At 62.3% G+C, this 14,440-nt stretch overlaps 1 protein-coding gene across 4 annotated transcripts in view; it reads left to right on the top strand.

Moving 5' to 3' along the window:
* Positions 1 to 14,440, top strand: part of STK32C (serine/threonine kinase 32C) — an 86,675-nt gene that overhangs the window by 5,248 nt on the left and 66,987 nt on the right. Inside the window, exons 1-2 of one of the 4 annotated variants that reach the window (XM_084995413.1) lie at positions 2,402 to 2,432; positions 2,695 to 2,794. The exons of 1 other annotated variant lie outside the window; for it this stretch is intronic. In XM_084995413.1, coding sequence (XP_084851539.1) covers positions 2,734 to 2,794 — 61 coding nt within the window. In that variant the 5' untranslated portion in view covers positions 2,402 to 2,432; positions 2,695 to 2,733. Of the gene's footprint in view, positions 1 to 2,401; positions 2,795 to 3,343; positions 3,364 to 14,440 lie in introns of those variants that run through there. 2 more of the 4 variants (XM_003483577.5, XM_021073874.2) reach the window with 2 other exon arrangements.

Raw genomic sequence — 14,440 nt, 5'->3', positions numbered from 1 at the left:
TCCAGCAATGATCGGTTTTCCATTTCCTGCCGGGAAGGGGCTCCTGGATTCCCCACTTCTGGCAACTCAGGATGGGCACCCCATGTGGGCTTGCTTCCTGTTTCCCTGGGGCCAGCTCTGGTCAGTTTCCCAGCAGGAAGCAGCACGTGCCTGGGCAGTAGGAGGGGAGCTTCACTGAAGTGCACGATGCTCTAAGGCAAGTCTCGGGAAAGCTGGAGACTCTGCTGCAGGCCGCTTATCTGACCACTCTGTCTTCTGAGGAGGCTTGGCTCTGCGGCTAATTACAGGCTGCTGTGTGTGGCGTTTGGGTTTCAGGGACGGGGCCTCGCATACAAATCAGACCCCAGCTGCTCTGCGGAGGCCTGTCTCAGCAGGCACGCGCCATCCCCCACGGACACTGTCTTCACACATTAGCTCATTTCAATCTCAGGCACAGTGTCTTCCCATCTCCTGGGCCCCAGGCCTCCACAAGGTCACCTGCTTGGCCCCCTGCCGAGCACTCCAGCTGCGGACGTCCTGTGATCGTCCACGCCTTGACCCCGCATGGGTGCTCCCATGTGCTGCGCGTTGCGGGCACATTTAGTCATTGAGACTCCCCTGTTACTGGAACAGGGTGGAGGGTTCCCTGTCCTCCACCTCTGATGTTCCTGGTCCTGTGGGCACCTGAGCACAGGCATGTGCTCTTGTCCTCACCGGCCCCCTCTGTTCACAGGTGAGGTCCTGGGGGGTGGGGGGTGGTCTCTTCTGAGGCCACCCCGGCTTTGTCTCCTGCCCCCCGCTGCGCCCCTAGCTTCTGGCCTGCCTGGGTGGCTCCCCTCTCGGCAACATTCCTGCATCCACTGCCACCCAGGACGGAGGTCTGCAGGGCACCCCCTCCGTGCGGGCGCTGAGCACGGTGCCTGCAACGTGCAGGCTAGGAAACGGCAATTGTAAGAGGGGCCGTGTTCGGAGAGCCTGACGTGGGAGCCCAGGAACTTGCGCCCATGGAGTTTAACTCAAGACTGGATGCACGTGTCAGCCAGGCAGGGAGACCCATGGCAGGCAGCCAGGTCCTGCTGCGGTAAAAAGGTGAGCGCATTTCCATGGCTCACCACAGTGGCTGATTTCTCCCTGGCACTACATGTCCAAGCTCAGGGCAGGTGGTCCCCCAGTGATCAGGACTCCCTCTTAGCCAAGGGGGCATGTATGGCCAGTCTGGACGCTGGCTCCCAGCGTGTGGCCCAGAAGAGACAGATAACCTGCTCTGCTTTCTTTGGTCGCGCCGGCCCCACTGCTCAGGGGGCTACAATGAATTGCAAAAGTGGGGTGCAGGACAAGTGTCATCCCATGTGGCAGGAGATGGGAGGCAGGAACAGCCTCACCTGGGTACCACAACCTAGGGTGGGGCTGGGCCCGATGAGGGGCTGCGAGGGCAGGACAGAGCCCAGGGCAGCTGAGGGAGGCCCACGGACAGAGGGGCAGCTGCGGGAGAGATGGGCTGGGCCTGGTGCCTGGTTGCAGGCCAGGTGGGTGGTCTGCTGTCTTTCATGGGCCACCTTTGCAGGCAGAACTCCTCAAGGAGGCAAGGTTTCCAAAAATCAAAGAAAATCCTTAACAAAAAACGAGTCTTCAGTGCCAAAGTATTAAGCACAGGGAGCTAGACGATACTCAGAATCCCCTCCTGGGGTGTTGGCTCTGCTGAACGCTTTTCCAGCGAGGTCTCCCTGGGCCACGCAGGGAGGCGCAGGGTCAAACTGCACCTCGGGCACCCCCTCCACCCCAAATACGCTGCACAAGGCCTCTGGGCGGGCCGGAAGCTCGAACTCAGGCCAGAGGCTTCTGATCGGGACCAGGGAGCGGGACCCGAGACTCAGTTGTGGGTACCCCGAGATCGCGGGCGCAGGTGCTCAGCGTCGCCCGTAAGTGCGTGTGCGCCCGCTCGCAGCCGGGATCTGAGCTGGCCAAGCGGGGAGGGGCTCCTGCAAGTGGCCCGCCCCAGCCACGCCACCTCCCACCCTCCTTCCCAGGGAGCGGCCAGAGGGTTGCATCCGCGCGGGACCCGGACCGCTCGGGGGTTGCTCGACCTCACGCCGACGCGGCCTCGGCCCACTGCCTCATCCTGGGGCCCGCGCGCGGCCTCGCGGAGCGCAGAGCCGCAGGACGAGGTTTAAGGCTCCCCCGGGTTGGGCGGGAGCAGTCTGCGGGTCGCCTTTGTTCGCAAAGGCCAAGCGGACCTTCTCCTTTGCTCTGGTCCCTGCACCGCGCAGCTGTGCGCGGGTACCCGGTACCGCTCGCCTCACCCCGCTCTGGCCCCGCCCCGTCTCCGCCCCCAGGGCTCGCCCCGCCCCGGATCCTTCCCGCCGGCTCCGCCCCGGCCCCGCCCCCGCGCGCTCGCCGTCCGCGGAGCCAGCCGGGCGGCCAGGACCCGCGAGCACCGAGCTTTGGGGCGCAAGGCGGGCGCTGCTAGTCGTCCCACTCCCGCTCTCCGCCCGGCGGGCGGGCCATGCTCCGGACTCTGGCCGCAGCGCGCACCCCGGCCCAGCCATGAGGAGCGGCGCCGAGCGCAGGGGCAGCAGCGCGGCGGCGCCCCCCGGCTCGCCGCCCTCCGGACGCGCGCGCCCCGCCGGCCACGACGCGCCCCCGGCCCCGCCGCCGCCGCCGCCGCCGGCCGCCGGCCAGCCCCGGGCCCGCGACGCGGGAGATGCCCGCGCGCAGCCGCGCCCCCTGTTTCCGTGGAGCAAGTGGAAGAAAAGGATGGGCTCGTCCATGTCGGCGGCCACCGCGCGGAGGCCGGTGTTTGATGACAAGGAAGACGGTGAGAACGGGCGCGCGGCGGGGCCTCTGGGCTGCTCGCCGGGACAGCGTTGGGACCCGCGCCGCGTGGGAACCCCTTGCGCTCTAACAAGGGGGCCGCGGTCGGGGGATTTCCGCTGGGAAGGTGTCGGGGCGTCTCGGTTTCCCAGAAACTCGCTGCCTGTGCCTGCGGTGCCACGCGCGCCCAGGGCGCCCGCGGCCCCCGAGTCCAGTGGAGGCGCCGCGGGCAGAGCAGGCCGGCTGGCCCTGCGGCGTGAGGGTCGGCGGTCAGAGCGGCTCGGGCTCAGACGCGAAGCCCCCGCTCTAGCGAGGGCGCGGTTTCCATTTTCCTTTGCTGCGCGGTGCGCGGGCTCGGTTTTCACTCCGCACCGTAGTGTGCTCAGTTTTCTAAGGGAGATGCCTGCCCCACAGGTGGCGCGGGGGCCGGGTCCTCGGCGCTCACAGTGCGGGTGACGGCACCGCGTGGCTGCCAGCGTGCCAACCTTTGCACTCAGATGTGCGGTGGAGGCTTGCCTTTGTGCAAAGACCTGCCCTTTGGGGGAACTGGTTTGCTCTGAGGTCCTCCCACAGGTAAAGTAGTGACCCGGAGGTGGGCGCGGGTGGAAAGCAGGAGACTGGCAGCAGGCCTGCGGGCACAGCTCCTGGAGCCGCGCTGGGCATGGAGACCTTTCACTTAGCACCCTGGGGGAAGGTGGCTGGGCAGTGTCCACGCAGGGGCCATTGTGATACTCTCACAGGCAAACATATAGCTCTTCTCTACAGATGTCATGCAGCTCATTTAAATGCTACAAGATGACACATTTGATGTTTTTTTGACATTTTCTGAAAATAGTTGAAATATGCATTTTTCATTTTTAGGCAGCCTGCAGAGGTAGGATGGATCTTTTATCATTTCACGGCACAGCTCAGCGAAAGAGCCCAGGCTATTTATTTCTGATAAATAATTTAAGCATTATAGGAAATTACAATCCAATGCTACGAGCTCCGGCCACTGTTGGCGATGTGCGGGCCATGTGGCAGGGCTTGCGGGCAGCCATGGGGAGCTGGCCGGGGTGCTGGCCAGGGGGGCCTGGGCTCTGACGGGCCTGGTCACGGTCGGTGGGCGGCGGCCTGGGTGCCTGGACGTGGCGGAGGAACACTCAGGACCCGTGGCCGCCCTCGTGCCGTGCGTTCTGGGGCGAGCCCGCATTGTGTGCAGAACTTGGGGACGCAGCTTCCTGCTGGGAATGTGCCACGGGTTATCTGTGTGTGTTTTTAACGTAAACACTCCAAGTGAGGAGAGCCCAGTGTGAATCAGGGACTCATCGGGAGCAGATCGGCGTCTTGCTCTGCCTGCCTGATGAGAGAATGTCTGAGAACATCTGATTTCAGCCCTGGCTTGTGTCGGCCAGAAGCTGGCCACTCTTTCGTGCCTTAGCGCTCTGCTCTCCGAGGCTGATGATGCAGGAAGAGACAAATTGGTGTAGCATGGTGGCTGCCTCCAGTAAGGTGGGATTTTTCTGCCTGTTCGCAGTGTGCTCCGTCTCGGAATCTGAGCATCGTGAAAGAGGCCAAAGAGCACAGGGTCTGTGTGGGATGCTGCCGGTCTGGTCTGAGGGGTAGTGACACCCTCCCCCGCCGCTTGCCCATGGCAGGTTGGCGGAGTCGCCGGCAGTTCTGGGTTGTGAGGGGTGGTAGTGGCTGTGGCTACAGGTGCTTTTGCTCTTTAGGGCACGTGACCATCGATCGTGCTCATCACCCGCGTGCCTCCAACTGGACACGGGCGAGACCTACCTGGGCTCGGCTTGGTGAGTTCAGGAGGCCACGCCTGGCCGTGGAGTCTGGGGCAGGGGCACTTTGTTTTATCTTCATTCCATGTTTTAGTGTCACCGTCAGGGCGTCACAGGCCCTGTTTGCAGAGAATGTGCGTGCGGCTTTGGCCTGAAGGCCATGGGTTCTTTAGATGGAAAGAGAGGTGTCAGGACAGGAGGAAGGCCAGTCTTTCGGGAGGGGGGCCGTGGCCCCGCACCCACCTTTCTTCCGGATGTGAAGTCACCCCCCCCCCCCGGATCCTTCACTCCCTCGGCCCCGTGCAGGGTGGGCTAAAGAGGCTGTGCGTTTACTGGGACTGCATGGTTGCCATGGTGACTTGAGACCTTCTGATGAATTTTTTAGATTAAAACACCCAATTAATAGATCAGAGCTGGTATGCAGAGAAAAAGAAAAAAGGAAATAAGAGTGAGTTCAACAGCGGGTCAGGTAAATCCAGCTAAAAAGCAGAGTTGGGGCACATGGGACCTGAAGCGTCCCCGGTCCCCGTTAGCCCCGTGGTGTCTGAGCCGCTGCCCTTACCTGGCAGGCGCGCCTCCTCACAGCGGAACCAGGGGCTCCGTCGTCTCCTCATCCCGCTGCCCACACCTCCTCCCGTCCAGTTCCTCTCGGACTCCAGGAGAGCTGCATTCCCGGTGGAGCTTGCTCTCCGCCCCAGCGGGCGGGGCGTCTGCAGGCCCCTTCCTTCCTCTTGTCTCATGTGAAGCCAGAGGGCTGAGGGTGCTGAGCAGCGTTCCGGTACCTTCCGCCGAGCAGCTCAGTGACTGCTGACCAGTGAGGCACCTGTCCTGCTCAGGGGTCTAGCTGGTCTCCAACCTAAGGTGGCATGAGCTGCCAGCGGGTTTGCCTTCCCCAGGGAACCGGGAGCGAGGGCGCCCGCGGGCGGCCTGGCCGGGGCGCGTCGTGTGGGGCGGGCCTAAGTGGGACACGAGGTACCAGATTCATAAGCTTTTTGAAAAGGTATAAAACTTTTTTCGAATTATAGACGCATTAAAGTGTGTAAATTTGTAAAAAGTTTATACTTTCCTAAACTTGTCCTAAATCGGAAAACCAAGACGCGTTAAGTCCAGCACCTCTTCCGAGGGCCTCTCCCCCGCTGTCTTCTAGGGATGCGCTCACACAGCAGCCGCACAGAAACTGCAGGTCACTGATATGGGAATGGGGTCGTGCTGCGTGCACGGTTTTGTCTTAGGATCCACAGCGCCCTTTGTTGGCTAACTTTCAAGAGCGTTCTCAACCCCGGCTGTGGACTAGACTCAATGGATGGGCCTAAAAACTGTGGGGGCCGCCCCTCCGCCAAAATCCAGGTGGCATTTGTTGGGGCGGGGCTGGGGGGGCTGGGGCTCAGGCATCAGCCGTCCACATCCTTGTATGCTCATCTCTGCACACTTGACCTTATCTCCTTGGGATCCAGCCCTAGGATTGCTTGCTGAGTCCAGCGTGTGCACGTGGAGTAGCTTGGCGCCTCTGGCCAGCTTCCTGGGAGGTGAACCGTCCTTGCGCGAGCCAGCGCTGTCCTGGGTGCGTGTTACGTGCTGGTGACCGAATGGACGTGGCTGCTGCGGGTGTGGGGTGCCGGACAGAGGGGGAGGCGGGGAGACCTGCAGTGGATGAGTGAACGGCGGGAGGGGCCTTGAGCGCCTGCTCTCGGGTTGCTCGCAAGTCCTCCTTCCCTGTCCTCACCACCTTTGGGTGTTAGTGATGTCTTTGCTTTTTGACGGTCTGAAAGGTGTAAAGTCTGTATTCGCCCTTTCAGTTTTTTGATTAGCAGTGGGATTGGCGAGCAGAGGAAAGCTGGAGCGCCTGGGGGCGGGCTGGGGGGTGGGGGGCTGACCCGATGGTGCTGATGGAGCCGTGCTGCTAAAGTGTCAGTCTAGCCCCATTTGCTGAGTTTCTGTCCAGTGGTGCGTGGACCTCGGGTTTTTTGGGCTGTGTCTGTGGCAGGCGGAAGTTCCCGGATCAGAGATTGAACCCGCTCACCACGACAGCACCCCGAGCCACAACAGTGGCAACGCCAGATCTTTAGCCTGCTGCACCACCAGGGAATGGCTGGGCCTTTTCCCTTCCGTCCTGGCCCTGGGAAGAGGGCGTGGGGGCATCGGCTCTCTGTGTGGTACAGCTGATGGCGCTTCACACCCCTCCCCCACCACCTGGGGCCTTGGAGGCCTGTGGCCTGGTGGCTGCAGACTCTGGGGTCCTTTATCAGCGGGCAGAAGTAGTACAGAGGCCCCTGGTGCAGGGGTGGGTGTTTGGGTCCCAGGGGGGAGGAGGCGAGTGGTCCCCGTGGGCCAGGCACCTCCACTCCGGGTGCCCCTGGGGGCCTTGGGGCAGCACCAAGCTTGATGTGTTCCCGGGCTGATGGGCTGGTCTGGGATGGACTTGGGACCCACTGGAGGACTTTTTTATGTAACAAATGTCAGCTCTGCATGTCTATCCATCTGGTTGTGTGTTTTAAAATGCTAAAAATAAGTCGATTTTCTTTTAAAAATTTAACCGCCCATCTTAGCAGTTGAGAAGTGATGTAAGATGCACCGAAGGTGCTTTTCCTGCAGCTTCTCTGAGGGTGAGGCCCTGAGGCTCCGAGACGGTCTGAGGGAGGCAAAGCCACGGGCCAGCGTCACCCGGAGCAGGGTCAGGGCAGCTCAAGGTGGCTTTCCAAACTGTCGCCCCCGCCCGGGGCCCCTGGGGACCTGGCGAAAAGGCGAGATTCTGATTCTGTGGCTCTCGAGTGGGGCTCAGGGGCTGCATCCCACATTGATCCCTGGGCGGTGCCGGCAGCGCCAGCGCCGCCGGGCAAGAGAGCGCTGGCTTGGGGTGGGGGCTTAGCCAGGACCCAGCAGGTGGGACGGCGCCCGGGGCTTGGTCCCCCGGCACCGTCCCCAGTGTACAGAGAGCAGAAGGGTGCCTCCGCTAGGGCGCTCAGCCGGGCGATGGCAGCGGCGTTGGACGGGAGGTTCCAACTTACTGCCCGCCCTCTGTCTGGAGACAGGCTGGCTCTTCCTGCACAGGGGTCGCTTCTAGTTTTTTTGTTTTTTGTTTTTTTGTGTGTGTGTTGGCTTTTCTTGGTCCGCTCCCGCGGCATATGGAGGTTCCCAGGCTAGGGGTCGAATTGGAGCTGTAGCCCCTGGCCTACGCCACAGCCACAGCAACGTGGGATCCGAGCCCCGTCTGCGACCTACACCACAGCTCACGGCAACGCCGGATCCTTAACCCACTGAACAAGGGCAGGTATGGAACCCGCAACCTCATGGTTCCTTGTTGGATTCGTTAACCACTGCCCCGCGACGGGAACTCCTTAATTTTATTTTTTTATTTTTTTCTAGTTTTGCTTTTATTTCTGTGTATTCCTTTGTTCTGGCAGAGCCTGCTGCGCCTCGCCAGAATGTAAGCCCCGGTTTGCACCCTGCCTTTCCCCTGACGCCCGAACTTCTGCCTTTACGGTGCCTCTGACACCCCCCCACTCCACCCAGGCCTGGCCGAGGACTTGTGGCCAGGGGCAGGTGGCCAGGGCTGTTAGACACCCACTTCTGGTCCTGTGTCCTCCTGTCCCAGAGCCGCCTGGGGAGTCCAGCCCTTCCCTGGGGGACACACAGTGGGGTGCCCCCGGGGCTCTCGGTCCTGCAGGCGGAAGCTTCTCGGAGGCTCCCCGGCCCAGGCCAGCCCTGCAGGCCTCCCTTGCGCCCCAGGCTCCTGTGCCCGGGGCCTGTGCGCGTGGCCCTGGGGCTGGGAGCTCAGAACCAGGTTTGACAGTCACCGTGCTGTAGGCCCAGGCCTTCTTCCTGCTGGCATTTTCCTCTTCCCAATCAGATTTTTCCTCGTTGTGGAAAAAATACGCAGACCAATTCTTTGTGCCTGCCTCACGCGTCTCCCTCCGTGTAACTGGAAGAACCGGGCTTTGGTGGCCGCTCCTTCTACCCGGTGATGCTTTCCCAGCAGAGGCTGGAAACACACTCTTTCCAGCCTCGCTCCCTACCCGCTGGTCGGGGTCAACAAGTCGTCCGGAGATGGCCCCCCTTCCTGCCCGGGGTGTGGGCACACACTGCCCGGGCCCAGGGGACCCGCTGGGCTCCTCTGTCTCCCCTAGACCCTGGCTGGGTCCAACATGCTGTTTGCTTTTGGCGAGGGCGCGGCCAGGGATCAAACCCGTGCCCACAGCGGTGACAACCCTGGATCTTTAACCGGCTGGGCCACCAGGGAGCGCCCCTGAATGATTGTAATGGTGTGAAGTGGAGACCGTTTGGGAGAAGCTGCAATTAATAAAATTATTTTTAGGAGTTCCCGTCGTGGCGCAGTGGTTAACGAATCCGACTAGGAACCATGAGGTTGCGGGTTCGGTCCCTGCCCTTGCTCAGTGGGTCAAGGTTCCGGCATTGCCGTGAGCTGTGGTGTAGGTTGCAGATGCCGCTCGGATCCCGCGTTGCTGTGGCTCTGGCGTAGGCTGGTGGCTACAGCTCCGATTCAACCCCTAGCCTGGGAACCTCCATATGCCGCAGGAGCGGCCCAACAAATGGCAAAAGACAAAAAAAAAAAAAAAATGAAATAAAATAAAATTATTTTTAAAGACCAGGATGCCTGCCTTATTAGAAAATGTTTTGCTCATTGACCTGAAATCTATTATGTACAAACCAAGGCAGCTGACCGAGGGCCGTGTGGCCTGTCCTGCTTCCAGAAGGTCACTTCCCCTGCCAGCCGTTTCCCCAGGTGTGACGCGGAGCTGGCGGTGGCCTCCGGTGCGCGGCCAGAGCCAGTGCGGGCCCAGTCGATCCTGTGCAAACCGGCTTGGTGTTATTTAAGTTCCGAAGCCAAGGAGCTGGTGTAGGTGGGTGTCAGCGTTGCCCCCAATTTATTAAAAATAGGAGCGGAGCACATGCAGTTTTGCTGGTGTCTCAGCGTTTGACTTGGAGAGGTCTCTGTGCTCACACCAGGCTCCCGGTGGGACGTGTCACAAAAGCGAGAGATGTGGCTGTGACTTACTCAGAGGACCTTTGGGCCTTTTCAGGGATGGGGGCTCCTGCACAGGCCCAGCCTGGGTCCCCCTGTCAGCCGAGCACCTGGGCCCTGGGGGCAGGAGGCGGGTCTGGGCTCCGGGTCCCTCCAACCAGCCCCGTGTGTTTGTGTTTTTTTTACTGGTAATAAACAACCCTGCGACTTAGTGACGTAACAACGGCCTTTTTGTTCTTTCTAATGATTCCGGGCATTCGGACAGGGCCAGTCGGGACGGTCCGGCGCTTTCTGTGATGACTGTGGGCGGGACATGCTTGGCTCCCCATTCAAGTTCATGGTGCTCGGGGCTCGTGTCCTGTCAGCTCAGGGGCTGGGAGGCTGCTGGGAGGTTCCCGAAAGTCATGTCCCTTGGCAGAGTCTTGTCCCTTGGGGGTGGGGGCGTCATGTCCAAAATAATACAGCTACAGAAAGTTGTAAAGGTTGGTGGGGGGATGTCACCTGGACCTGGGGGGACAGAAGGGCGGCCCAGGTGCTGCTCCCACGGTGGCTCTGGTGGACGCAGAGCCCGAAGCTGGATCGTCAGCTGTTTGGATGCTGAGGCCCTTTCTCGGAGCCACGGCGCTTGGAGCGTGCGGAGAAGGAGGGCTCCACTGTCGGGCAGACCCTGTGCTGTAGGACGTGGTGGGAGGGGTGAGAATTGGGGTCAACTCCTGCTGTCCCAGGCTGCCCGGCCCTCACCTCAGCCGCCCCTCGGCCCTGGGCTCCCGTTCGGCGTCCCTGCCCTGGCTGGAATCGGTGGCGCAGGCCTGCAGCTCCTACGTGGCCGCGCAACTGCCGTGGCTGCCCATCCCGCCCCTCCTGGTGACCCGGCGTCGTTATCAGGGCGTCCTTTCACTCTTAGACGAGGCCCAGTTTGCATGATAGACAGTGTGGCTGTGCCCCTCCAGCCGCCACTGTTGCCAGATGATCTTCTTTCCTTTAGCGCTTTTTATTATAGAACAAAAAGTGACAAGAAAAACGTTAAGAAATTCGGCGTCTTCTGTAATCGAAGCACTGATAGAACAACCGCTGCTCTTTTCACATCAGCTTCCAGTCCTCAGTTGAATACGGACACAATGCATGTTACCTGCACCTTTTCAAACCTGCTTCAGAGCACTGTTGGCTTACAGGGAAGTCACGAGGCTGGTACAGGGACTTCCATATCCCGCGCCTCGTTTTCTGTCACTGATGCGCACACGTGTCCCCCCGGGTGCCCCAGCGGCGATGGCAGCGCGCTGGTCGCCGTCCTCTAGACCCCCGAGCTCTCTGCCTGCAGACGTGCCCTTCTCCCCACACGCTGTCATCGGCACGGACTCTCCACGGGCCTCCTTGCTGCCAAGGTCGGCCTCGACCACGGCCGGGGTCCCACCTGTCAGGTGCACCCACGGGCAGCTCATCCCCCCACCCCCACCCCCCACCGTGCTCCTCGGAAGGATTAACCCTGCGTGGCCACACTTTGGGGGTTAAGGTCCACTTCCTGTAGGGGGAGGGGTCTATAAAAATATCTAGATTCCTCTGCACGGACGATGCGTGGGTTCCGCCCAGTATGTGGTCATTCAGATGGTCAACTGACCCCATGTCCACTCGTGGATGTTTGTTTTATGCTTTCCATTACAATCCAATATTATTGTATTTATTTATTAATTTTTGGCTCAAACGGTCCAGCTCTGGCCCGTGGGCGTCCTTCGGGTGGCTTCTGTGTCCCTTGGGGCCGCCGAGCTCTCTGTTCTCTGCTGTTGCTGTTGCCCTTTCTCTCTGGGACGGGAAGCGCCCGGGCTCAGCCCAGAGCTGACGCGCCACGCCCGGCTGGAGGCTCCGCTCTTGCCTGTCGCCTGCTTCGCTGAGTGGGACGTGCTTTCTGCGTGCCTGCCCTGCCTCTGCCGGCGGGAGGGTGGGCGCGTGGGTACAGCCACCTGGGGACGGCCTGGCACGCGCCCGCACCTGCTGGGAGCGAGCACAGCCCTGAGGTTCGGCAGCCGGCCCGGCGCTGACCCCTGGCCCTGACCTTCTCCTGTCGCACGCAGACGAGTCCGCAGAGCCCACAGCAGAGCCCTCTGACCGCGTGGGTCAGGACGCACCCTAGGCTCTGCCGTCTGAACGTTGTCCAGGCCCGGGTGACCAGACGCTCGGTCCCGGCTGCTGCGTCGCCTGACGCAGCTCTCGACTCGCTTCGCCCTTCACCCCGATCAAGGGGTTAAATGCCCAGCCGTAAACCGCCCTGCCTCCTGATGGCCCCGCAGCCTGCCGAAACCACCCAGCCCAGACCGGGACTCGAACCCACTGTCTTCTAGTTAAATCACACACCTGGTCCCAGGACTTACGAAAGGTCTGGTTAGGTGTCAGCACAGGAGGAATTCAGCAGGAGGCGACGTGATAGGTAAGAAGTGGATTTACTGAGAGAGCGAACGAGACAGCGCCAGCTGTCGTGGAAGGTGGGAGGCCCCGCAGTGCGGGTTTTCATGGGCTGGGTGATTTCAGAGGCGAAGGAGCGGGAGGGTGAGTCCAGCTCTTTGGGGGAGGGGCGGGGGCTCCAGGAACGAGGCCACTGTCCCCTTCGTGCCCTTCCACAGTCGGCCTCGGACGTGTCCTGGTGCCCGTGTGTGTGTCGCTCATGCTCCCGTGCAACCTCGCCTGCTTCGCGAGCCTCGGGGTCACTGGACGCCAGGCCTCCTTCAGTCTTGGGCCTCGCTGGGTGGAATCAGTTTCGTGGCCCCAGGGCGTGGCACTCGGGGGCGTGCGAGGCCTCGCCCCCCTGTTCCGTTACGTGCGCTCTCCCTGCAGGTTCGCGATGCTCTCAGAGAGCGTTTCCGAGAATGTCAAAGAAACCACCGGTGCCCAGCGCCCACCCCCGACCTCTGCCTCGTGACGCGGGCTGCTGCAGGGCCCGTGCTGAGGGCGCACCGCGCAGGCCGGGCCCAGGAACCCGGGTCCCCAGCTGCAGACTCTTCTCTAGCGGCCCGGATGGTGCCCAGCGGCTCATTGGTCCCACTTCCTGTGCCCCGTCTCCCCTGAGCGCCCCCTCCGCCTCACGTCCAGAATTCTGGCCTCTGGGCCACCCCCCCAGCCAAGGCCAGGTGCTGCCCCTTGTCCCTGCCTGTCCAGGACTCCTCCACAGTGCTGGGGCGGGACCCCCTCGGCCGCAGCAGGCCCCTGGGAGCCTGGGCCTGGCCAGAGCTGTCCAAGGTGCGGGCTGTGGGAGGGAGGACGCGGCCTGCGGGGGCCTGGCCCCAGACTGCAGGGCTGGGCCCGCGCCGTGCGCTGAGCCCGTCCACGCCTCCCAGCTGTGGACTCATCACGCCGCGGTCTCCTGAGGGTGGACGGGGTGAGCCACACGTGGAACTCGAGGCCAGCTCTCGGAAAACGTGCGCTGGGTCCCTGGGGGTGGAATTAGCCCGCTTCCCGAGTCCCCTCGGAGAAACCTTTGCCCCCCATTTTCAGCAGACTTTGTCCTCGCGGTCCGCGGTCCTGCCCTCCAGTTCTCCCTGACCGTGTAGGGGCCAGGATGTGTCCGCGCGGCCCAGTCCCCCTGCATGTGGCCAAGTCCGAAGCGCAGACACAGCCCCTCACCCTGAGCCACCGCAGAGCTGGACTCTCTGGACCCCGGGGCCCCTCTCTTCCTGCGGCTTCCAGGACGCCCAGCGCCTCGGCGCCTCTGCGGACCCTCCTCCTCTGCCGCCTGGGCGCCTCTGCAGCGCCGGCCCTTCCCTTTCCGGCTGCGCTCACGCCGACAGTCTTGCAGTTTCAAATATCAGCCATATGCCAAGGACTCCCGTTTGTCCCTCCAGCCCGGACCTGCCCCCACACTCCAGACTCTCTGTCTGCTCTCTGACTCCTGCGTCGCACAGACGCCTCACATGCAGAATGTCCAAAATCAAGTTCTCACCCCCTTCTCCGGAACCCTGCAGTCCCACCTCCATGACCTTGTCCTCTCAGATGCCCTTTGACCCCTCCGTGGACCTTCTTCCACTTGGCACAGGCTTAGCCATCATGGCCTCTTGGCTCGGCCTGACAGAGCTTGGGCCGCCTGTGTCCTGGCCCTCCCCACCTGCCCTGAGCACCCCCATCCCCGCCCAGCGGGTCAGTTGTAGAAATAGGCCTGGAATGCTTGGTTTCAGGTCACGTTGGGGAGCAGCAGCTGTGGGGCCGGGGAGGCTGCCCAGGCCTGGCGGCACCTTCCCTCGGGCCAGACGTGATGGATGGCTCTCGCGGCCGCAGGCGCCGCTGCCCTCAAAGTCCTTCCCGAATGAGGCTGGAAACTTGCTTGTGGTCTGGTTATGAAACACGCACCTGACAGGGCGGAGAGGAGAGGGGCCGATGGGAGATGCCAGCCTCGCGTGCAGGGCCAGGGCCCTTCCCTGACAGAGCGCCGGGGTCCTGGGGCCGCGGCTGCCATGTGGGCGGCTCCAGGCCTCGGCTGGGTGTGGCTCTGACCCCAGAACCCCGGGATGTCCCCAGGCCCGGAGCGCGGGGCTGCCTCCCATCAGGCCTTGGACCATCTTGGGGGTCAGCAGCTGACGCCGATGTGGCAGCACAGCTGCCTCCACGTTCATGACAACCCTTCATGCCTTCTGACTTTGCCACATGTCCCCTGGGGGTGACAGTGTCCCCAGCAGTGAGAACACTTTTTCTGTGGCTGCAGCTGGGGAGGGCGGTGGAGGCTGTGGCTGCCGGTCTGGGGCAGTCGGTCTCACTTCCAGAGCGTCTCCGGGAGGTGCCGTCCCTGGCTGGCGCTCCAGGCTTTATGGCTTCTTGGGCCAGAAAGGTGCAGATGGGCCGGAAGAGGCTCAGAGAAGCTTTGGTCTCCCTCCCCGGGTGTCCCTGGGGTGCCACAGCCTGGCCTCACTTGGCTGATTTT

This window comes from Sus scrofa, chromosome 14 (assembly GCF_054392235.1).
Source record: "Sus scrofa isolate SSC_HxYL_T2T_F1_AM1 chromosome 14, Sscrofa_HxYL_maternal_Yorkshire_Landrace_v2.0, whole genome shotgun sequence".
Lineage (NCBI taxonomy): Eukaryota > Metazoa > Chordata > Mammalia > Artiodactyla > Suidae > Sus > Sus scrofa.
This window is presented reverse-complemented; position numbering and strand designations above follow the sequence as displayed.